General features: G+C 46.8%; 1 protein-coding gene across 19 annotated transcripts in view; it reads right to left on the bottom strand.

Moving 5' to 3' along the window:
• The window catches only part of SVIL (supervillin), a 255,948-nt gene that overhangs the window by 5,088 nt on the left and 225,431 nt on the right, over positions 1-25,429 (bottom strand). For all 19 annotated transcript variants that reach the window (XM_027559758.1, XM_027559759.1, XM_027559769.1 and 16 more), the window contains 13 exons: positions 23,985-24,157; positions 21,801-21,956; positions 20,458-20,594; positions 19,243-19,390; positions 18,976-19,121; positions 16,701-16,876; positions 14,075-14,219; positions 13,458-13,734; positions 7,506-7,657; positions 5,136-5,241; positions 4,353-4,560; positions 3,490-3,623; positions 483-638 (listed from right to left, as the gene is read on the bottom strand). In XM_027559758.1, the coding sequence (XP_027415559.1) occupies positions 483-638; positions 3,490-3,623; positions 4,353-4,560; positions 5,136-5,241; positions 7,506-7,657; positions 13,458-13,734; positions 14,075-14,219; positions 16,701-16,876; positions 18,976-19,121; positions 19,243-19,390; positions 20,458-20,594; positions 21,801-21,956; positions 23,985-24,157 (2,114 nt within the window). The remainder of the gene's footprint in view (positions 1-482; positions 639-3,489; positions 3,624-4,352; positions 4,561-5,135; positions 5,242-7,505; positions 7,658-13,457; positions 13,735-14,074; positions 14,220-16,700; positions 16,877-18,975; positions 19,122-19,242; positions 19,391-20,457; positions 20,595-21,800; positions 21,957-23,984; positions 24,158-25,429) is intronic.

Below are 25,429 nucleotides of genomic sequence, written 5' to 3'. Positions count from 1 at the left end.
CTGCTCCTACGACTCTGGCAAGGTTCCCTTGCAGCTGGGGGTTTCAGGGAAAGCTTTTGCTTTACCCAATAAAAGGGAGAGACTTGGCTATCATTGCAGTTTCCCCCACTCTTTTTTTTTTTCTCTTTTGAACAGAAACATGATGGCTGGAGCAAGGGCAGCCATATGAGAACATGAATCAAGAAGATGGAGGGAAAGCTGAGAGAACAGCAGAGACTGATGCCTGACATAGTTGCACTCAACCTATTCTTAACTGATGAGTTTGGGTGAGTTGAGTATCCGAGGGTCAGTTTTTTATACTATAATATGTGATTGATGTCATCTTCCTTTGGTTGGGGGGAGGTATGAGGATTACATCAGCAATAATATAAGAAAGTGTACTTGGCAGATAAAAACTGCTTACTAGATGCAAAGTAAAAAGACTTCTTAGAAGGTGAGCCTTCTGCTGGCTCAGCACGACTCCCCCCTTCTGTGGGCCGTACCTGGCTGTGGGGCGCTGTATAGGTCTTCCTGCAGGAAGGGCATAGAGTTGACCACAGAGGGGTCTCGGGCGGGATACATGAACTCTGTGGCTGAGAAGTCACCAGAGGAGCTGCTGAGGATGAACAGGCGGGGTGTGAAGTTAAAATTTCCAGGATCTTTGAAAGAAAAGAGAACAAAAAGCTAAAGACAAATAAATTCCAGGTGGACTGGAGAATTAATGTAAGACATGAAATGATCAAAGCACGAGTGTAAAAAGGGGTACAATTCATCTGAACTTGGAGGTGGGCAAAGCCTTTTTAATCATAACTGCATAAGAAGTAATTCAGGAAGAGATTTATGCATTAACAACATAAAAATGAAAAATTACACTGCATTAGAAAGCACCCTCAACCAAACAAAATGAAAAGACAAGTGACAAAATGGGAAATATGGAAACCTGTTCATATCTTTAGCAGTATATAAAGAAATGTAATAATAATAAATATCTAAAAATGTGCTAAAGGCACAAATAAAATATTCACCCAGACAGAAGTATATGTGGCTAAGAAATACATATAGACAGCATTTAACAGTACTTCTAATTTAAAACATTAAGTTATAACAGTGTTTGATCATAATTTCTACCATCAGTGAGGAAAAGTAATAAACCAAGCATGTGACTGTGCTGTGAAATGTACACATTTGTAAACTGCTGGTGAGGCGGGCTACAATCAATGGTAAGAATGGAATTTGGTGCCAGTGTTCTGGGGACGCTTGCAGATGTTACTGTAAGACTTTATAATAACTTCACCACAGTTGTTCCAGGTATAGGAATTTACCTTAACCAGAAACAAATGCAGATAATTCTTTTGAAAACTATTCACAACTTTAGAGAAAAATTTGAAACAACTCAGTTCTCCAGCTATTAAGTAGAGAGTGGCATATATACTCATAAAATACCTGCAGTCATAACTCTATAGATATTAACATAGGCTTTGGGAAATGGTTCATCATAAATTTTTTCAATAGATACACTGGAAAAATCTTTTGGAGATTTGTGACAACTTGAAAAACCTGCAGACAAATTGCATAGCCTAGAAATACTGAAAAAAGTAATAAAATTTAGGTATGTCATGAATGCATCAGATCTATGTAGATACCTACCTTTACATAGGCATAAGGTGAGTGATATTTAATGTAAGATTAATAATGTGTTAGTTTTCTTACTGTTCTATAACTTTTTTCAAAGAATTACTATGCAGTCTTCATGTCTCTTGTAACTGGAGAAGTTGTGTATCAGTTATCTTTAGGGGTAGGTGATTTTATAAAAATGTAACAGTGCTTTTCAATAGTTTATTATGACTATTGTGGCTGAAAGGCTGCATGCCATAAAAACATTATAACCATTCATTAGTGTAACAGCTGGGGTGCTGAGAAGCAGCTGTATCAGTGACACTAGGCGATATAAAGTAATCATATTGTTGCTTTTTTTGTTATCAGTGCATGAATCATTCATATTGGGTTGGCCAAAGAGTTCATTCAAGATTTTCGTAACACATGGAAAAACCTAAACAAACTTTTTGTCCAACCCAATATCTTAAATAAATACAAATTTGTTTCACAATATCTTTTAATTTTTGATGTCTAGTATTAGTAATACATATAACATCTAGAGTATTTTGTATCCACTAAGACAATATTGATGTAAGTACTGACAAATGATTCATCTCATAAACAGAAATTTATAGTATCCTATAGTAAATGTAATTTCCATCCCTTATAATTTTCATTACATTCACTTTTTTTAAGAATTATATAATACATACAACCTACAGACTAGGTGTTAACTCTGTGTTCTTGGTAAGGCTTTCAGTCAACAGTTGGGTATGAGTAGTGAAGTTTGGGGGGAGTGACAGGTTATATGTAGGGACTTGCCTGGTGGCCCAGGGGTTAAGACTCTGCCTTGCAATGCAGGGGACAGTTGGGGAACCAAGATCCCACAGGCCATGGGGCAGCCAAGCCCTGACATAGCCAAATAACAAGTTATATATGGATTTTCAACTGTGTGGGGGCGGGGGTGGAGCTTAGCCCCTAACCTCTATGTTGTTCAAGGATCAACTATATTTTAAGAACTTCTGGAAAAGTTTGTAAAACTCAAGAGGCAGTACAGTGTGGTCACAAGGACATCCCACTGTTGTCCAACCTGGGCTGAGATTGTTAAGCTCCCAGGCCTCGGCTTCCCTGCTGGTGAACCAGGGCAGCTTCTAGGTTGGGCTGTGAGCATGGGGTGAGGGAACATGTAGCCGGTGGTTAGCCAGGGCCTAGCTCAGCCTAAACTGCTTAGTAATTGTTCGCTTTTCTTATGTTGTTCTGTATGTATGTCAACCTGTAAATTTCGTGTATTCAAAGACAAGACCGACCCACTCCCATTTAAACCCCAGTTTCCCAGGACAACTTCCCAGGTGGCTCAGTGGCAGAGAACCTGCCTGCCACTGCAGGAACCATGGGTTTGATCTCTGGGCTGGAAAGATCCCCTGGAGGAGGAAACAGCAACCCACTCAAGTATTCTTGCCTGGAAAAACCCCCTGACAGAGGGTTGCAAAGAGTCAGACGCAACTTGGTGACTAAACCACCACTATTTCTCTGCACCCTGGGCACTGGCTAAACCAAAAACACCTCATCCCAGAGGCTCATGCTGTGCCCATCTGGTTTCCTGGAATGCTTCTCCCTCCTTCCCTTCTCTGCAAGTCACGGCTACACATCCAAGGCTCCAGGAAGTGCCCTGTCCTCTTTGGAGCTCTGTGCGACACTTCCTGGCAGAAGCATTCTCTATGAACAACTCTACCCTGACACACACAGTATCTACTTGGCATCATAACTAGTGATAAATGTTATTTAGTCTTCTTATTGGGTTGTTGGCCCGAGAAGACCCGGCCTTGGACTCCTCGTGTGTTGTGTGGAGCACATGTGCATAAATATTTACATACTGAGGAAGCTGGTGCTCGGAGGTGCCGGTTGTAGGCTTACCTTGAAGCATGCAGTCGTAGGCTTTCCGGTCTCTCCTCCCCAGAGCGTCCCAGAACCCCAGGGGCTCCGAGCCTTCATCACACTCATGAATTGTCACTTTGCTGCTACTGTGCAGCCCGGCCTCCAGGGGACATCTGCATGGAGAGAGGCCAATAGTTTTTATCAGGCCTGGAACTATGGGCAGGACAAAATTATTCCAGACTACATCTACAGATTGGCTCAGCATCTTTCCTGCTTTCCAACTAAAACGGTCCTTATAATGAATGACAGCCCATTCTGTAGTATATGAGTGGGTTCTCACCTGGGGCTGTCTAGTGTGCTGTCTCTGGGTCGTGGGCACCTGCCTGGAAAAGGAAGGGAACCCAGTATCCATTGCGCCTGCCCTGGGGACTCTGGTAATGCCCTTGGGCGGCTGTCTCCCGGACACCCTTGTCCCCAAGGAGGGGGCACCTGACAGTCTGACACAGTGGGTGTGTCCCAGCTCTCTCTAGCTGAGTGTTTGCAAACCTTCCACACCTCTGACAAAACCAGCTCTGATCCCCTAAATGATGTTTGAAATTTGTTCTCTTTTAAATAACCAAGAACCCAGGCTGATAATTCAAGAGCCGAATCACACCTCTGAAGGGGTCTTCTGCCTTTTACGGAAGCAGGTAAATCCTCAGAAAGTGGGGACAACCCTCAAGGGGAGGTTTGGGCTGAATGTGTGTCATGAACTTAGACCTTCAGGGCCCCTGACCTCATGGGGACCTCCCCACGCTGAGTCATGCTGGACATATGGGGGCATCCACGGGACTCTTGGGATCCTCAGCCTGTACCCTGGAGGCCCTCGCTCAGGGAGAGGTGCTCACACAAACGGCACTCACTGGTCCTTGATTTTATTGGCTGCAGTCCGTCCGACCTCCTTCGTGTGGGCCTGGGCTTTGCATCCATGCCACAGGTAGATGAGGGCTTTGTGGACGTTGAGGACAACCATGGACGTCCTAGACCTGAGGCTGCTGCAGTGACAGGCCACCTCCAGCAAGTTCCCCTCCACAGGCACCTCTCCGCGCACACAGTACAGCCGCCACTCGCCTGCAGGGGGTGCCAGTGGCACAGTTAGGAGGCGACTGAGCAGGGAGGGGACCCTGCCAGGCAGCCCAAGCCCCACTCCTTCCTGTGTCTGGAGGGGCAGGTGGAGGCGAGGCCGGTTTCTAACTCAGGTCCAGAAAACAAACCTTTGTGGACTCAGAAACAGGTTGCCAAAAGTTCGCAATGCAGAAAAACCAGTTTCACAAAATTTATAAAGACCTAGGTAAGTTGTAACCAGGCATATTTTAAGAAGCTTGAAAGCTGTGATGATTTTTTTTTTAAAGATGTTCCTCAACAGAAATCTCATAATTTAAAAGATAAAGTCACTGATTTTTTTTCCCTCCAGGATCCAGTTTAAGGTCAACTTGTGGCCTTCTGCATGCAAAGCTGGATTCTGAAGGCAACTCCACAGAAGGAGGGGGAGGGGTGTGGGCACCCCGTAAAGCTGATTTATAAGGCAAACTTATAAATTTGCCTTCAGCTACATGAAGACAGACTTACTCCAAACCGCCACCCCTGTAAAAATACCTTCCCCGAAGGAAAAACAGAAGCGAATGCCAAGAGTAAGAGTGACTCACTCTGTGTGTTCTCTTCCTCCTCCTCCCGTCTCCCGGAGTGGACCACCATCCCCCCCTGGAAGCACTGCAGGAAACAGGGGGGCTCCTTGCCCTGCAGGACCTGGACCTTCCGATTGAAACACATGACAGAGTGGTAAGTCACGGGCCGGTGCTGCGGTCGTACAGGTAACACATGCCCGGGTAGAAAATCTGAGAAATATTGAGAAGGACAAATAAAGCCAGTGATAATACCGTGATTTATAGAGAACACTATAACAGTTCTAGAGTACAGCTTTCCTATCATACAAAGTATTTTTCAGGTGTATATGTTTCCAAGTAGGATTGCTGTTTTATGTTGCTTTTATACCTTGATTTTCTTCACCTAGTGTTTTTCTATCATCACATGTCCTTTAAAGCATGAATTCTGATATTCTGCAGTAGGGATATAATGTGATTAATTTAAACATGTTTGTAATAAAACGTCTCAGCAGTGAGAATGAACAGCCACTGACTCAGTGTTTCTGGGGAAAACAACTCTCTCTTTTGCAGCCTCTTGTCCCCTCAGAGGGCCCCTCACCCAGGGCACCTTAGTCACTGCATCTGTCAACCCATCAGCGTGGGATGCAACATAGTAACAGGAACCGGGGCTTGAGTCAGCTGACTCACTTTGCCAAAGACATTTTCCCTTAAACAGGAAACTTGAACAGAGCCTGGCAGTTGGGCAGCATTGAAAGGCAGGAGTGTTTCTCACTATAAGTTACCAACCTCAGGACCTATTGTGCATCATCAAGGGCCATTTTGTGCGAGTGGTTTCTGTTTCTTCAGTGATTTTTCACCCACTGGATTGATAGAAAATGAAATGCTCCAATTGGATTAAGACTCAAAACCCTAAGGATGATTTCCAAGGTACAATAAAACATTTGTTTATGGCCTCTACCTGCCCCCTCAAAAAAGCAGTTGAAATGATCCACTATGAGGAATAAATTAGCTTTCAGTGATGAACAGCTATTATGTGGAAAATATAGTCCACAGTAAAAAATATGCATTAAATACTTTTAGGGAAGAGGGTTGGTTCTTAGGAACCTGAAGGCTGAGTGCCTGTGGATCTGTTTCTGGAGAAAATACCTCTGCTCTCTTTCCTGATGTTTTTCTTAACTATTCATCCAAGACAGTAAAAGGATGCTAAGATCTCCAAAACGTCAGAATCAACTCTTAATTACCCATAATAAAGGAAGGGACCCAAGGTTAGATAATCCAAACGTTAAAAAGGAATGCTTTCAAAACCTTTGACTTTGGGCATTGGTACCTGCCAGGCATCACACAGGCTCTGGGGTTATGGGGTAGGTAAGACCAGGATAGACACAGTTTCTTTCATGCTTAGAGAGGAAGACAGAGAATAAGTAAACAGTGACCGTCCTTTTACGTTGGGGTAAGTGCTGTGGAAAAATAAAGCAAAGGGACAGAGAAGGTGGAGAAAGCATAAGGAGGTGACATCCAGACGGAAACCCAGGGGAGTGCCAGGCCGGGGAGATCCCTGCAAAAGCCCTGCAGTGGGCAGAAAGGGGGGAGCCATAAAAAGGTGGGAGTGGCCTGAACAGGCGTACAAGACAAGCGAGGTTGGAGGGTGCAGGACTGACCCTGGGTGGTCTGGGTGTGACGGAGAACAGAGGGCAGGGCATGATCTGAAGGGTCCTAGGAAAATCACCCAGGCTGCCATGGGAAGACTCAGTCTTTACATACATCTCTGATATTTCCTGAGGATGGATTTGTGTAAGTGGAATAACTGATCAAAGTGTGTGAGCACTTTAAGGTTCTTAAGCCAAAGCTGCCTTTCAGGGTGGCTGTTTCAATTTACACTTTGCAGCAGAGACAGGCATGGGCACGCATCCTCCTGAATCCTCACCAGCCCTGGATCCATTCTTTTAAAACACTTCTGCCATTTTAGGACTGGAAAGTGGCATCTTGGTCCTATTTACAATTCCTTGATGATTAGTTAAGTGAAAACTTAACGCTTATGGGCTCTTTAAACTTAATTTTGTAGATTTATTATTTGCAGATAAACTTTGCTGCTGCTGCTGCTAAGTCGCTTCAGTCATGTCCGACTCTGTGTGACCCCATAGACGGCAGCCCACCAGGCTCCACCGTCCCTGGGATTCTCCAGGCAAGAACACTGGAGTGGGTTGCCATTTAAGACCATATTATAAGAGGTCTGCCTTCCTGGCCAGGGAGGTGATGAAAGAGGAGATGGAGCCTGAAATACAGAGAAGCCGGATCAAGACTAAGGAGGCTTTGGACAATGCTGTCCTTTGTTCATTAGAATCAGGTCCTTAGGGAAACAAGCCAGGCGCCCTCCTTTACCTTGTTTGCAGCACGTCTGCCTCCAGGACTTACCTGGGCCCCCCTTTCCTCGTCCAGCTCCACTGTCATCAGAGCTGATGTCCCCTTCTCACTCACGGTCGACTGGCGGCCTTGCCAGAAGAAGTAGACACATTTCTCTTTGCCAGCCACCCTGACCGAGTGCTCCCCCTTCTGCCGGCTTCCCACTGCAAACACAAAGAACAGCAGAGCATGGGGTGGGCAGGGGATAAACCGCAAGAAGAGCCAGTGTGCAGCTCAGGCCTCCAGACTCTGAGGACAAACAGTAGAGGCGCAACCCTGGGGTGCAGGGCTGGGGATAAATCATTTACAATGGAGGGAATGTCAATCTTGGTTGGCCACTGGAAGGGAGAGAAACCACCTTTCTTCCAGCTAATGGACCCCAAGCCTCCAAACTGGAGGAAAATGATCTCCAGGCCCTCCTGATACCCCAAGATAAACATCTATCATCTGGGGAGATAGTAGGCCATCCAGGTGTGTGTAACAGAAAAGTGCGGATGCCAGAGCAGGCCTGGGGTGCCTGATGACACAAGCACAATTTCCGTGTTTCACCAACCGTTGGCAGACGATCCGCTGGTGGAGAAAAGATACTGCAAACAACAGTTGGGCCAGCTTTAAGCACAAAGAAATGTCATCTGCTAAGACTGTTCAGGAAAAAAACTTTGAAGTCTCCAAGTTATGTCAGAAATGGGAGAGACGAATTGCGGACCTATCACTTTCACAAAATAACGGGATTTAAGTGATGACTGCCACCAGGGCTGCAGCCAGGATGAAGGGCTGCTTAGTCTCACTGCCAGGACCTCGCAGGCACTGGAGAGACCACAGCAGCACATGGAAGGCAGACCCCACTGAGGGACAGTCACGGACAGTGATCTGGGTGAGCGGTCACTTCAGACAGGAGTTCAGACCCCAAACCTTTACCTTTAGGAAGAGATCTGTCTCCAGACTCCCTCATGTGTTCAGTAAATATTTCCTGACCACCTACTGTGTGCTAGGGCAATGATGATGAGCAAGGTGACTTCAGAGGGTGTCACTACTGAGAGGAGAAGACGGGGGATGTGACAGGGGCAGGCTGAGCGCTGCTGGAGTGCCTGGTGGGGAAGGCCTTTGGGAGCAGGTGCGTAAGAGAGGCCTGAATGACCGTGACCAAGAGGCAGAGCGTTCTAGGCTGAGTGACGTCAGGAGACTAAGATCTCCACTCGTGCCCGGGTGGTCCGGGTGGGATCGACCCAGGGAGGATGCAGGTGCCTGTGATACCCGTATATGTTAAAAATCAGGAAGAATAAACGTGCACACCAAAGGGGAAAGGGGCGGGGGTGGGTTGGATGGGTTGGGATTGACGTTTATATTGTAATGTGTATAAAATAGGTAATTAATGAGAACCTACTGTATAGCACAGGGAACTCTACACAGTGCTCTGCGGTGACCTATATGGGAAGGAAGTTTTAAAAAGATGGGATATACATAGATGTACACACACAGGTAATTCACCTTGCTGCATGGCAGAAACACGACATTGTAAAGCAACTATAAAACGCCAATAAAATATTTAAAAACAAAAATACCAAAAATAATAATCGGACTCTGGTTCTGTATGATCTCAATTTTTCTCAACCCCAATCTCATTGACAAAATCACAGTTGTCTTAAGGTTTGAGGGTAAGAAGAAAGCTCAGTTATTTCAAGTTTCTGAGTGATCAGGGGCCATATTTATGTGATTTCTTCTGGTCTTTTTATCAAAGTACTCAAACAGCTTTCATAAATGATTATGATAATTCTTAAAGGATTCTGACCAAGCGCAGGCCTTAGCACCTTCTACTGTGAACCTGAAATCGTCAAATCTGTGTACTTCTAGGTGCACCAAGCAAATAGAAACCACCCCCTGAATAGATGTTACATGTCCACAATTACTTTGGAAGCCACTCGTTGAAAGTTTTGCGAATTTAAGTAGGACCAGAAGTTATCTTTGTTTAGCAATCCCACACTCTTCAAAGCAGTGAAAATTAGTCACATCAGTTAGACTACTACTAGGGAGAGAGATGCTTAAAAGTTATCACAGCAGTTTACACGTCTTAGAATTTGTTACCAGTCTGTTAAATATATTTTCATAATTAAATAATCAGTGTTGTGCACCCTAACATTCTAAAATGGGCTTGCCTACATATACCTAAAATAGGACTATATTCCCTTAAAAATATTCCATAAAAGTTTTCACAAATTTTCCTTGCGACTTTCTTCAGCATACCCCGAATTTAATCCTGTGTACAACTTACTTTTTGATGCATGTATTGATTTTTAGTTTTAGCAAAGGTTAAGCTGTATTAGTTAAGCTCTATATTAAGAACTTCTGGACTGTCATCTTTGCAGCCCTGACCGAGGCTGAATGTAACATGTTGCTGCATGCTGCCATCCACCTACTTCAGAGAGGAAGGTCATTATCAGGAGTTGCGTTTAGAAGTAACAAAAAACAGGTGGTGGCTGTTCAGCCACGTGAACTGCTCAGCATGTGGTCTTGCAGCCAGCCTCCTACAATAGGAACTTGACTCCTGCATGGGGCCCCGGTGGGGCCTGACCCAGCATCACTGGGTACCCCAAGCTGCCTGTTCCCTGACCCTGTGGGGACTTGAGCCACATCCTGCAGCACCTGAGGTGGCATCTGGGGCAGGACACTGACCACTGGGGCCTCTGGTCTCCCTGGTCACAGTTCACGTCCCAAGGAGCAGACGTCCCAGAGTCAGCCAAGAGGGCGACAGTGCTGTGTCACCAGGAGCTGCTTTCTGCGGGCCTGCCCAGAAGGGCACTTTGAATTCAGTCCCCTTTGCAGGGGCAACCCCTGTGGGTCTGAGTGATGTGGGGACTGGACCAGCTGTCACAAGGGGCCAGGGCTTCTGTGATGACCACAGAGCAGCTGCAAATGCTGTTAGGCTGTGCTTTTCTGCTCCCAGAGGGATGGCCTGGAATCTGAACGCTACCTGGCCTCCCTTAATCCTCCGCAGCTGGGCTTCATCAAAGCTGTCACTTTGTCCATAAAGGTGCCTGCCGCAGGGTCTGGCTGTGACATGTACCTTGTGTTCACTGGGGAGAAACACAAAGTATTTGCCCAGGTCACATCAGCATTTGTTAGGGGCCTCTCAGAAATCTGAGATCTGTTTTTTAAATTCATTTTCATATAGTCTTAGTCATCCATTCACTGACCATTATTTTTTTAAGAAAAGGAGACAAGTAAATTTCAGACAGTAGCTCCCCTGTCTGGTTTTGTAAAACAGCGAGCCCCTTCCCTTCCTCTGCTTTTAAGGCTGAGGACAGCGGGTGCTCTTGAAAGTTGCTCCTTATTGGTCCCACGTCCACAACATCAAAGGTTAGTAGGTCTTATCCCACTAAACTCCTGCTGATTGTCTCAACTGCCAGGCAGCACAGATGAGTACTCAGTGTCCAACTTGGCAATTCACCCCAGAGTTTAAACCCACAACAGAGACCCTCTGGGAACTGCTGTCATTGGGGTGGACCCATGGTATCTCATCTTCCAGTTCAATGCAGGAGCTATGCTGAAAAGGTCAGCAGTGATGATATCTGCACCTCTACATGCTAAACATCCCACATACCCGATCCTAGGACCCTGGCAAGCAGGGTATTATAATCTCCATGTGCCAGGCGAGTAAACCGAGGCTCAGACAGGTTATGTAAATTTCCCCAACTTGCACAGCTAGTGGCTCCTGACAGGATTCAGACCCAGGCTGTAGGGTCCCTGGGTCTAGGGCCTTTCCTCCAAGCTGGGAGGCCTTCTTGGGGAGAAAAGGGGTCTTGAGTGTCCAGTCCTACGTCCTGTGACTGTCCAGTCACGCAGTCCCTAAAAAAGTCTCTTATTCCTTAAATATAAGACCTGATACCATAAAACTCCTAGGAGAGAACATGGGCAAAACATCCTATGACAGAAATTACACCAGTGTTTTCTATGTCAGTCTCCCGAGGCAACAGAAATCAAAGCAAAAACAAATGGGACCTAATCAGACTTACAGCCAAGGAAACAAGGAACCAAAGGAAAAGACAGCCTATGGGATGGGAGAAAATACTGACAAATGATGTAACTGACAAGGGCTTAATCTCTCAACTATACAATAGCTCATACAACTCAACAACAGAAAACAGCCCAATTGAAAAATGGGCAGAAGATCTAAATAGACGTTTTTCCAAAGAAGACATAAAGATGGCTAGTAGGCAGTTGAAAAGATGCTCAACATCATTAATTATTAGAGAAATGCAAATCAAAACCACAGTGAAGTATCACCTCTTACCATTCAGAATGACCATCATTTTAAAATCTACAAATAAATGCTGGAGAGGGTATGGAGAAAAGGGAACCCCCTCCTATACTGTTGGTGAGAATGTAAGTTGGTGCAACCACTGTGGATAACAGGATGGAGGTTCCTCAGAAAACTAAAACAAGAATTACCATGTGATCCAGCAGTTCCATTCCTGGGCATATATCCAGGAAAAAACTGTTAATATAATTGAAAAAGATATATGCATCCATATGTTCATAGAAGCACAATTTACAATAGCCAAGACACGAAAGCTACCTAAATGTCCGTGGACAAATGGATAGGTAAAAAAGATGTGGTGTAAACACACACACACAATGAAATATTTCTCAGCCAGAAAAAAGAATGAGATAATGCCATTTGAGCAACACAGATGGAGAGATTATCATACTAAGTAAGAAAAAGACAAATGCTGTATGATATCACTTGTATCTGGAATCTAAAATACAACACACACAACCTTGTCTACAAAACAGAAACAAGACTCATAAAGAACAGACTGGCGGTTGCCAAAGCGGGAGGGGACGTCGGGGAGGGGTAGACTGGGAGTTTGAGATTAACAAAGACAAACTAGTAATCCAGGAAGGATACACAAGGTCCTACTGTACAGCACAGGACTGTATTTAATATCCTGGGATGAACCATAATGGAAAATCATGAAAAAGGATATATGTGTATGTATATATATTTGAATCATTCTGCTGTACAGCAGAAATTAATGCAGCACTGTTGATCAACTATACTTCAATAATAAATTTTAAAAGTGTCCTCTTTATAGAGCAGGTGCTCAGTAAATGCCACCTGTTGATTAATGGATGTATAGTGGATAAATTAGGTAAAACCAAATGGTTCTAAGTCAGTGTTTGAAAGCCACCAGTGGCCTCCACCCTGTGCCCCGTGGGGCAGCCACACCCGGACGGCAAGGGGGCCAGGAGGAGGTGACTAAACTCCCTTGGCAAGTGAAACTCGGAATCACCAAGTTGTGACATAAACTGTCTCTAAACGCGTAGGAATGAGGGACACTGGATCACTTGACTTGTGGCGGCTTCTTGGCAAGAAAAAGGGATGATTTCTCCCCAATCCACCACTCTCCGCCCTCACTGCCCCTAGTGCAGATCACACCATGCAGAGTTTTGCTCTTTTGCCATGTGAAGAGCACAGCACTGTGGGGTCCATGGGAGGTGGGACCATGTATTTACCCTGCCAGGTACATAGAGCACTGTTAGGACTCTCAGCCTTAGAGGAAATACTTCTTTCAGTCTGAATAAATCTTTCTGTGCACGGATTGACTGTGACAACACCATTTGGTTTCAGTGCTGTACCGTCGGCCGTGTGTTCCTTCCATTTAAAGCATCCAATCACGGGGTAAATACTAAGGTCATGCAGAGGCAAATCATTGCTTTTCTAGAAGACCTTCGGGGATGGGGCAGGGGAGGGCGGCCGGGAAACCTTACCATGCCAGGAGACTAGAGGGAAGCACCAGGGATGCTAGCCAAGCTGGGGTGTTAGGAATCTATTCCCAAGGTTCTCATGAGGAATGACTAGACTGGCCCCTGCACCGGCGGCTGGGGGCAGACATGCACTCAGTCTGGATCCGGCGGCCACGATGGCCACGGTGGGGCTAGGAGGATACAGAAGTGCTCACTGACCTGCAGTGCTCACAATGAACTTCCACTTCACCACGTAGGCATCGCCTTCGTGGAACTGCCCGATGCTCTGCTTGGGGAGCCTGCTGTAGTCGAACTCCAGGATGTGCCAGACGTCCACTGAGATGCTGGCGATCTCGAACTGCCTCCGGTCGTCCCCTTCCACCAGCCCGTAGCCTCGGCCCACGTTGACCCCATCCAGCACGGTGCCGGCTGTTGTCTGGGGCACAGGCACCATCCGCGTCACGTCGTAAGGCTTGACCTCTGCCCGGGCATCGTCCTAGGAGGGAACGCAGACATGCTGGCTCAGCTGCCTCTGCATCCGCAGCTATAGCATCACTGCTTCCCTGGTGATGGGATAGCCTCAGAGGATGGCGTTCAGGCTGTCCAGTGCATTTCAGGAAAGGGTGCATTTAGAGGACACACACCATGACTGTGAATGCGACACCTATAAACCTGGAGGTGGAAACACAGCTATTTTCACCTCCTGGAGTCAGAATGTAGCTGGAAACCGGTTTGCTGTTCTACTAGCAAACCCCAGGAGGGCTTTTAGCATCCAGGCCCCTTTGGCATGGACTCAAACCGAGCTCTGAGGTTTGGGGCTTAATCATCCTGCATACCTTGTGCTGCGCGAGTTCGCTGGCGTTCTTCTCGTTAGGTCTCTTCAGTTCCGTCCAATCAAGGAATTTCTCTTTGAACAAGATCGTCTCATTGTGTTCTGTAAGTCTCCCAAATATTGCCCAGTCGGGCCGCCCCTGTCCTTTCCTGCAGGGTGGGGGTGGGGTGGGAGGAGTGGATGGGAAAAGAACCAAGATTAAATAAGTCACATTGAAATTAAGAAGTCCAAACCCAGCACATGTGGCTAGTGAGAAAACCAAATACGCAAACAGTATACAGAATGGATGGTTTGTTTTCACTGATGTGACCTGATCAATGACATTTTCTTATTTTAGCCTGAAGCCTTGCATGGTTTTGTTTCCCTGGAGTTGATGTGCCTGAATGTGACGTGATCCACCTCAGGACTGGACTTGCATTCTAGCAAATCCTCACGTCGGGGTCCCGGAGGGCAACGGGCTAGTCTGGGAGTTCAGCAAAGGCCGGAGTCACAGGCGTGTCGCTCTCGCCTGCTTTATTCTGCCCACGGCCATCCAGAGAGCCTCAGCATGTTTCCTTCAAGTCCGTGAATAGAGGGAGGGATCTGCATTCACCCTGAGTTCTCTTAAGTCATGTCACAATGGAGACTGCCAGTCTCCAGGAAAAATTCTCCTCTGTTCCCTAAATGAACATACCCTCATAGATCATAGAGTGAATTTGTGCACATTTATGTCTAGGTCACTGGATGGGAAGCAGCTGAGCAGAACACAATGAAGAGAGAAAGGAAGCTGCCCAGCCCGGTCAGGAGGTCTGTACTGTCTCGGGATCTCAGAATCCGGCACTGAGCTTGGAACACAGCTAACTTAGAAATAGGGAGAGCTGAGAAAAGACGTGCAGAAGAGGGTGAGCCGTAAGGATAAGGTGAAGGTGTTTCTCATCCTTCCTAATCAGCCTTGGCTTGTGAACTGGGTCCCTCAGATGGACGGGCAGTGCTTCCTGGGCCCTGGGGTGGCCCATGCTTCATCATGTCCTATTTGGTCCAGACCACAGTTTCTGGCATCACAGCTAAGGCACAGCAAGGGGCTGCCTGTTTTCAAAGGGACCCGAAAGGATGAGGCACTTCATACAAACACTTCCATTGCAGACTCTGGTGGGACTTCAGGAACCAGGTATCAGCAACTGTGGAAAATTCAGGACTACCCTGAAGACTATGGTCCTTAGCAGAAAATAGCTGAGTGACTGTCTTTTATATAAATTCCACTCTGCAGACTTGCTGAGGTGCTTACAGAACGAGCACTTTGGTCTCAGCTTCGACATTCATCTTGGATACTGTGAAGCCAGGGAGCACGGCCAGCAGCATCTGCAGTGTGAGGGCGTGAAGCTGGTGACCCTCCTCTCTGTCCTGACTCGTGGGTCTGAGCTGGGTGAAGCCATGACTCCTCAGTGGTTTTGGTCTCCTGTCTGTTAAGAAGGGCTGAGTGCTCTACTTTGGCTGCACCTTAAAATCCCTGGGGAGCTTTTAAGACATGCTGACACACGAGCCCCACCCACCTGAATCAAAAGCACATCTCCTGGGCTGGGCCCACCAAATGCATTTTTTCCAGAGCTCCCCCAGAGCTTCTGGTCTCAGAGGTGCTGAGAGCCAGCAGGCGGGATGCCCACTCCTCTGTATTTTCAGATCTCAGATGACGTCATGACCAAATTGTCTATCAGACAGATTTTATGCTTTGGTATTTTTTTCTTTTACTATAGCAAGTAAAATATTCCTTTTAGTCTTAGCTTTAGTTCTTAAAAAAACTAGTTGTTTCAGTACTAATTTTGTTAAATGTGCTTAAAAAGGATTTGAAAACTTTTCACCTACACTGACATCATTTTGGATTTTTTCTATAATGACAATAATAAAATCAAGATTTGGATTTTAAAACAGGAAACTAGGTAGGTTAGTTGAAATCTGTATATAAATTCAATGGAAGACATTAAAAAGCAGTTTCAATGTGCCATTTACATCAATTTCTAATGTATTATGTGGGATGCATAATTTAAAGGCACTTCTTTTTCCTGGTAGTTATGAAATAAAAAACACTGATCCTTTGGATCTAAGAATTTTTTCCTCAAGATCATCTTTCTGAGAGTTTTGTGCATCTTTGGCCGCTTCTCCAAGATGACTTTGAAAAGTCCAGTAGACTGTAGGAAATAACTACAATCATTACTTCAATACCACATCCTCCCTCCCCCTAAAAGGGCAAAAACCTCATCTAAACAAATAGTGGATCCTGGAATTCAAGGGCTATGCTGGGGAGGTATGAAACCAGACAGAGGCATGGTTTCCACAGATCCATGGCTGGATTCCAGGACTTGGCAAGCTTTTCCAATGAGCAAGGCATTTGTTTAAACAACTGCTATTCATCTGGCACAGCAGCACCTGAACGCTGCAGGTGGCACCGATTTACCTTAAGAAATGAAATACAACAGGAACACCATCCAGACGACCTCTCCATCCGTACTTCTGTATTTGTTAGGGAAAAGCTAAAGCGCCGTTCCTTTTGTGAATAATCAAGGTACTGCATTGTGATCATTTATGGAAAGTAAAACCCAAGAAAGGTGATGGTTAATCACTGCGGTGGGGGGAGGTGGCCAAGGGCCCGGCAGTACCTGGGAATGAGGGGATTGCATTCCCCAGGATCCAGCGGGTTAATGTCACAATTCTCGTAGTCAAAGGTTCCATTCCACAAGTGCTTTGCCAGCTGAAAGGCGATTTTCCGTTGTGCTAATGTGACTTCTTTTCCATGCCACACGTAAACTTCACTCCCAAAATCAAACACCAGTACCTGGGGAAATGGCACAGAAAAATCTGTTAACTCCAAGGACAAGTTCTAGTTGAACCAGAGTCTCTAGTGACAGTGAGCCAGACAGGCGATGATTTAAATCCTAATGGAGCATTCAGTACAGACACAAAGAGACCTGGCAGCTAGTGCCATCCTGCCAAGCCAGCCTTCATTCCGTGGGTGTGATTTCTGTCTTGTTGACCTAAGTGCCCAAGTTAACCCCTCCTCTGAAGGCTCAGGCCATGTAGCACTTCTGAGGCATAAGAGCTATTTAAGCACGTCTTCCTCCGTCCCCCTTACTCTCTCCCTTCCCTTGTCATTCACTCATTTAACTTATACAGGCAACCTCACGTGGCACTGAGGACCCAGTGATTGTACAGGACTCCGCCCTGTACAATTCCGAGACCCTCAAGGGCAGAGACAAACCTGTACTTATATTTGCAGTTGGGCTCACCAGGGTTTGTTGAATGAATACAAGAACACAATGCTATTTCTTATTTCCATGCCTGTTGCTTGTTCTTCCTAGAATAATTCCTGTCTTCATTTCCAACCTTCCCTGAAAACTCAGTTGGTAAAGAATCTGCCTGCAATGCAGGAGACCCCGATTCAATTCTTAGATCAGGAAGATCCCCCGGAGAAGGGATAGGCTACCCACTCTAGTATTCTTGGGCTTCCCTGGTGGCTCAGCTGGTAAAGAATCCACCTGCAATGCGGGAGACCTGGGTTCAATCCCTGTGTTGGGAATTCTACTTAAGAATAGAATTATTACTACTAAGCAAACTAAGTTACTAAGCAAACTAGACTCAATTTCACCTTATCATTAAAATTATTCCTGATTACTTCTTTTTCTGTGACTGTTTCTCCCTTTAAATGCCCATTCACATCAGACAATCAATTTAGCTTTGGATGACATTCTAATACTTTTCTACCCAATGAAATTTAAAGTCCCATTGTGTCTTCCACTTTCTTCTCAACATTCAGAATACTTACTGGTTCTGCATATATATACTCTCTCTCACACACACACAAACATTTGTACACATACACACAAACACATGTATGCACGTGTACTCATTTGCTTCAGTCACGCTTGATTCTCTGTGACCTGGACTGCAGCCGCCAGGCTCCTAGGTCCATGGGATTCTCCAGCAAGAATACTGGCGTGGGTTGCCATGCCCCCTTCTAGGGGATCTTCCTGACCCAGGGAGTGAACCCACGTCTCCTGTGGCTCCTGCATGGCAGGTGGATTCTTTTACTGCTGAGCCACTGGGGAAGCCCACAAACATATATAAAATATTAAATATAAAATTAAATTAAATATTTAATATATTTAATAAATACTTGTCAGAAAAAACAATATTTATTATTTATATTTAATAAATCTTTACTTATGTGAGATAAAAATTCATGGGTTTACTTGGCAAACCTAAAAATTATATATACACCTATGATTCCTGAAACTCAAGGACTGAAAGATGTTTAATGTTTATACAAAAATCAAAAGACAGGCCTGAGTCATATTTATGTTTGGCCCCAAACAGAAAAGCCTTCACTGTCCCACGCCTCCTGGGAACAACATTGTAACTCTGTATTAGCACCAGGAGGCGCAGTGGTAAAGAATCTGCCTGCCAGTGCAGGACACTTAAGAGACATGGGTTCAATCCCTGGGTTGGGAAGATCCTCCGGAGGAGAAAACGGCAACCCGATCCAGTATTCTTGCCTGGGAAATCCCATGGACAGAGAAGCCTGGTGGGCTACAGTCCATGGGGTCGCAAAGAGGCAGACACAGCTTAGTGAATAAACAATTAGCATCTAAGACGGCAGCAATGATTTGAAGTCACAAATTGGGAGCCTTTAAAAAGATGTTTCTGGGGACTTCCCTGGTAGTCCAGTGGTTAAGAACGCTATTCTTCTACTGCAGGGGCTGTGGGTTCGTTTCCCGGTTGGGGAACTTAAGATCTCACATGCTTCAAGGTGCAGCCAAAAAACCCCAAACAAGATATCTCTAGTCTGTGATGTGCACTAACCCTGGCTAGTGTCTGTTGGGCACTTTTGTCTGTTTTCCCGGGCAGCCCAGGGCCAAGGCGGAGCCCTCGCCATACCTCTTTTGATTGCAGGAGGGAGCACTTTGGGATCTTCCCCCAGTAGTCATCATCAGGAACGAGTTTGTCATCCATCAGACGGTAAATGCAGTTGGTCTCTATTATGGCCGTTTCATAGAGCTCATCCTCCTTTGGGTCTCCGGCGGCTTTGGGATAAGAACAGTAAGGGGATGTTATGTTTTCCACTGGAGAGCGGCTGATTTGGAAGAAGGAAGGAGGAGAGGAGAAGTAGCCAGTCTTCTTCTCTGAGATACAGTAAACTCTTACATTGGTAACTGGCTTGGCCGCCCAGAAGCTTCCAGAAGTCTTTGGCTGCATGTGTGTGTGTATTAATTCCTTCTTCAACAGTCTGGATGTAAGTTGCTCTACAACCAAGTTCCCTCTTGGTCTGAATTAAACTCGCAAGTTCTGAGGCCTAAACAGAGAGAGGAGCACAGTTATCTGGGCAGACAAGTCCAAGGCCAGGTGGTGGATGGGCTAAGGCTGAAATCAGAGAAGAGAAATGGTGCATGTCTGAAAGGAAAACCTCGTGACCACAGGGGCCAGGGGCACCACTGGTTGGGGGTTGTCTACAAAGTCAAGGAAATGTAACTAAAGGACTAGAGGGAATGCATTCTTTAGAGCAACAGGTCTTAAATTCAACAGATCATCCATGATGCTTTTAAAAACACCCATTCTACTAATCAGCCATAAAAAAAAGCAAAGTTTGCAGCAACATGGATGATCATACTAAGTGAAGTCAGAGAAGGACAAATACCATATGATGTCATATGTGGAGTCTAAAATATGACACAAATGAAGCTATCGATGAAACAGAAAGACTCACAGACATAGAGAGCAGCCTTGTGGTTGCCAAGGGGGAGGAGAGGTGGGAGAGGGATGGAGTAGGAGTTTAGGATTAGAGACGCCACTAGCATATACAGGGTGGATAAAGACTGAGGTTCTATTGTAGAGCACAGGGACTGTACTCAACCTCCTGGGAAGAAAAACAATATGAAAAAGAATATATGTATAACAGAACCACTTTGCTCTACAGCAGAAATTAACCCTGTAAATCAGAAATTAACATTGTAAATCAACTATAAGTCAATTAAAAATCAGTAAGTCAATAAGAAAAAAATTCCCATTTCCTGGTCTTTTCCCATTAAAATCTCACTCAGTATATCAGAGAAGGAACTTCATTAGCACCCGGGATAAACAACTTAGAAGTGATGTAGAGAAAGTTTCTTCCTCTACAAACGATGAACCAGGACTTAAAACCTGGGGGCATAGGTCAGACTCCTTTGAAAACATCTCCCTGAAGCACTTAATGAGAGGCTTGTTGCAGAGACATTCCGGAAAAGAAATAAGACTATCCCCTCTCACTTGAATGAGACACTGAGGCTTTGAGAAGCTTTCTAGGGGTCTGGCCACTGGAAGAATGTCCTGTCTGTGTCTAAAGGAGACGCAGAACCAAGCTACTCTCATTGCTTACACACTGACCTTCGCCTTCTCGATCACGTTGGCGAACTCTCCGACCCACAGGAAGCAGTGATGGGGCGAGAGCAGGAGGAAGCAGTCCCCGCTGTTGAGGGAGGGGGCGCGAGGCTCCACCAGCCGCGTCTGCACGTGTCTTCTTCCTGAACACGGGGCAGAGGTCACGGTCTCCCCGAGAGGAGCCCTGGCCCCAGTCCCAGCAGGACCTGCCGGGATGCACCTCACATCCAGAGCAACCCTGCTCCTGACTCTGCCTCCTGACCAGTCTCTGCTCAGCTGAGCTCCCGTGACCCGGGGGGCGTAGGTCACAGCCTCGTGGATGACTTTCCCTGGTGGCATGTCCCAGGAGTCACCGCCAGGACCACTAGCGGTGTCCTCTTACAGCACGTGGATCCACTAAGGCTCCCTCCCCAGGGATGCTTGCAAACTCCCTGTTTCCCTCTCCCGCTCCTCTCCTGGTCGGTCTCCACTCAGCCCACCTCCTACACTTCACAGCCGCTGTGGGCCGGGCGATCAGAACGCCCTTCAGAGAACCTCTTGGTTCTCGGAAACGCTGAGTCTATAGAGGAACCAGCTTAGAGGGAAGCCTTGCCTTGTGCAGCTCCCAACACCTTCTCCTAAATGGTTTCCATCTTCCCATAGTCACACCAGTAGTGCCGCCCTGACGCTACAACATGGGAACGGAGGCGGGGGTCTGCACTTGCCACTGGTCTTTTAAATGCGCTACAAAGGACAGTGGCCGTGCAGACACAAACTGGAAACCACCAGCGAAGCAGAGGATACGCCCTCCTTGTCTTGAGCCTGAATCTACAGCAGTGCTGCTGGGGGGCAGCTAATCACTGCAGGGCAGCCCAGAGCCCTCTGGCTGCAGGGGAAGGCTCCTTGTTAAAGAGGAGGGGAGGGAGGGTGTTGGCCACCTCTCTGCACTCCCTCGCTCCCTTCTCCAAGAGCCCATCTCTCCCTCTGGCTCCCTGACTCCTGCTGACCTCAGTGAGGATGACAGAGTGGGGCGAACACTCTGATGGCCGCGGGGGCATCTGGTGACCACAGGCAGTGTGTGGCCAGGGTCACGGGAAGGGGCGCAGCAGCAAGAGCTAGGATTCTGGGATCAGATGGACCAGGGTCACAGTCAGCTCTGCTGCTCAGCAGCTGTGGGGACCTGGGGCCCGTCACCAAGCTCAGGAGCCAAATGCTTCCTACCTCGTGGGATTTTGCAAAGCTGGGGTTAGATGTGGTAGTGCCTGGTGGGCTCTCCAGAGCATGTGTTCCCTCCCCGTCAGGCAAGTGGGGGGAACTCAGGCCTCCAGACAAAACCCGGGGTCACGTGTCATCTTCTCGGCTCTCAGTACCTTTAACCTGCAGCAGCATCAGCTTCTTGTAGGGCACTGCACTGTTGTTGGAATTCTGTTCCGTCAGGTTGACGCTCCGCAGGCTGACGTTGCTGAAGTTTTCTTTGCTGGCTAACCCCGCCAGGGTGACTTCTGAGAAGCTGGAGTTGGCGGACACTGGGAGGATTGAAGGATGAAAGAGAGCACAGGGCAGTAAGACATACGGGAGAGAAGACAAGGTTCATACTCTGTGATCATGCATAACAATCACTGCTTTTTTCTTTTCAAGCTAGTCCTGATGGGGAAAACATACTCTCGTCTGATGAGCTCTGTGAAGCTCTGTGTTAGGAATTAAACACAGGATTGAAAATATAAATGCTTGTTGACAGGTGTCAACCCATCCATGCAGAGAGATAAGAAATGAGTGTGGACCAACAACCTCAGTATAAAATTAGGAGCTGAACTCATTTGCTGCAATTCCACTAAAGCCATTACAATTCCTAACAGGGTTCAGATGTTGAAATGCTTCCTGAGGGGGACTGTTGGATATCTTCCATCCAAAGCCTTTATATGCAGAAAAGCAGGCACTCTGTAAGGTTTGGTTTAGTTCTCATCTGTTCCTGGAGGCAGAGTGAACAACTAGATGATCTCTTGGGATCCTTTCCTCTCAGATTTAAGATTGTAATAAGACGCTAGGTTCTCTGTGTGAACCAACAAATGTACATATGCCTCTGAAAAGTGGAGGCAGAATTAAAGTACACAGAATCTTTGCCAATAAATCTTTATTTCTCCAGTTCTTTGTTTTAAAAAATATGTGCATGCTGCTGCTGCTGCTAAGTCGCTTCAGTCATGTCCGACTCTGTGCGACCCCATAGACGGCAGCCCACCAGGCTCCCCCGTCCCTGGGATTCTCCAGGCAAGAACACTGGAGTGGGTTGCCATTTCCTTCTCCAGTGCATGAAAGTGAAAAGTGAAAATGAAATCACTCAGTCATGTCCGACTCTTAGCAACCTCATGGACTGCAGCCTACCAGGCTCCTCTGTCCATGGGATTTTCCAGGCAAGAGTGCTGGAGTGGGGTGCCATTGCCTTCTCCCATGTGTGCTAGAGAGAAACTTGGAAAATTACTTCGCTGGGATGAAGTTCTAACACTGAAGACATATAACACCACTTCACAATTCATATGGCTCAGAATTTGAAATATACTTATTCAGAAAACAATTATGATGAAAAGACTCAACCACCTCATCTAAATATTCTATTTCTAAAAACAAAAAACAACTTTGGTAAGTAGGTTTATGAGTGCTATAGGAAAACAAAAATGATAGCAAGAATATTCAGACTCGCAAGATTATGCATGCCACTAGCCCCACCAGGACAACCGCTGTTTCAGAGCTGGACCCCCATGTGGCTGGGCAAAGGAGAGCTGACGGCTGAGCCCAGAGTGGAAACAGAGCCTGGGGACCGCTCCTCACTTTCATCATTGCCTACCCCTTCTGCCCCCTCCCACCACTCCTCTCAGCCCACATCCCAACTTCAAGGAGCCCGAGGTCCTCTCCAAAGCAAAGTGAAAAGCACTGGTTTGTACTTTAATTAACAGCATAAAACCTAGGCAAAGCAGGGATGTGGGACACTTGCCCATGAGAGATCAAATTTCCTCTAGAATCAAATGGGGTGGAGAACTGCCAAGTTTGGAAATGGACTAAATTACAAAGCCCAACCTCCCTTTCCTCCAGCCTCTGGAAAGAAAACTCAAAAAGACTTAAATGAATAGAGGGCTTCTCTGGTGGCTCAGACAGTAAAGAATCTGCCTGCAATGCAGGAGACCTGGGTTTGATCCCTGGGTCGAGAAGATCCCCTGGAGAAGGGAATGGCTCCCCACTCCAGTATTCTTGCCTGGAGAATCCCCATGGACAGAGGAGCCTTGTGGGCTCCAGCCGATGGGGTCGCAAAGAGTCGTGACTGAGTGACTTAACACTTTCACTTTAAGTGAACAGATGGGCCACACTTAAGAGTTTCTGTGAGAAGCCTTCACCTTCTAAGCAGGCTTTCTGCAGGTGTGCATGCATGTGTGCAAACGCGCTCATTTGTCTCTCATGAGTGTCTCGGCACTGTGGCTGGCCTTTGCAGGGCAGGAAAATGAGAGATGGAGTCACCTGCTCCCCCAGTTCCCGAGCACACAGCTGGGGGTGGGCCCCACACTCACACTTTTCGACTTTCATCCGCTTTGACTCCACGAAGGCCACGTTCAGTCTCTGCTCAGTGTACTCCTGCAGGAGATCTTCCCTCGCGGCCAGCATCTTCAGGGGGTTTTTGGAAGCCTGGACCCGGCGCTTGGGCCGCACGGCACGCTTGTGCTCAGCCACCGAGGATGTCAACCTACGGGGCAGAGCAGAGCTGCTGTGGCCAGGCTGCAGTCTCACCCACACTCAGGGGCTTGCAGGTCTCTGGCCTGGAGCACCCAGCTCCACAGTTTTATTTCTCCATTGCATTATAAATCTAACAGCGCCTCCTCCTCCCACCACTCCACCGATGGAGTCAGAGGATCTTGGAAGGTTGAAGCCCATTTGGGTCAAGATCCCAGCCAATCCTAGGAGCCTTGCTGTCACCATGCCCCTGGGACTTCACCTGGAGGAACGGTTAGCGCCTCTGGTGCAGCCCGCCCCACTCCTGGTCAGCGCTGATGGGTGGAAGTCCTTCCCTGATATCATCACCGCCCCCGACCCTGCCCCCTACACAGCATCCTGATCACTTCCTGTTGGAAAAGAACCGCCTTTCCTTCGCTGGGCTCTCTAGCAAGCCCTCGGAGACTAGTCAGTCACTGCTTCTCAATTTAACCCTCCTTCCTGCAGACTCAGCTTCCTCTCCATGCCAGTTTTGCAGTTTCCTCCCCCAATTCTCCCATCACTATTCTCCTCCCAACCCACTGCCCCTCTTTGGAAAATAAGCACTATTTTGAAGAGTATATAGAAATAAAAAGAGGCCCCCAAACTATGACCCTGTCTCTCTCTCTCTCACACACACACAACTCTCTGGGGCCAAACACCAGACCATGAAGATGGGGGTACACTCTGTCCCAGAGTTCCCAGCAGACTAGCTGCTTTTAACATCCAAGTGCATGGATCTCTGTCCCCGGAGGTCCTCTTTCATACGTAACATTATCATGTGTGTATGTGTTCAACACGACATATCAATGTTCAAATTGTATGTAACAATTTAAACAATGACATTTGGATGAGGAGGAGATTGAGAAATGGTCCGATAACCATGTATGAAAATAATACCCAGAATATTAAAGGTGGGGAGTGGCAAATTGTTCATTTTCTTAAGACAGCCAATTGAAAACAAAAAAACTGAACACATTGAAAAATGCAGAATGGGTATCAGGAACAGCTTAAGGAAACATTTATGATGACCTTGCAGAATTCTGGAAGAGACAGGCTCTCTCACAAATTGGTGGGAAGCAGATAAATGTGGTGGATGGCTATGGGGTAAGCCCACCCAGCACGCTCTCCCTGCTTCTGGTAGGTGGTCCTGGATTTGCCTTTGTGGGGACTGCCTCCCTCCACGCCCCACCCTCTATCCCAGCTCTGGAGCTGGCGGAGGGGGGGTGGTATCCAGAGACCACCACTAGCCTATCAGCATCTTCCA

Source organism: Bos indicus x Bos taurus, chromosome 13 (assembly GCF_003369695.1).
Source record: "Bos indicus x Bos taurus breed Angus x Brahman F1 hybrid chromosome 13, Bos_hybrid_MaternalHap_v2.0, whole genome shotgun sequence".
NCBI classification, from domain to species: Eukaryota; Metazoa; Chordata; class Mammalia; order Artiodactyla; family Bovidae; genus Bos; species Bos indicus x Bos taurus.
Note: the sequence above shows the minus strand (reverse complement) of the source record. Positions and strands in the feature narration are given on the sequence as shown.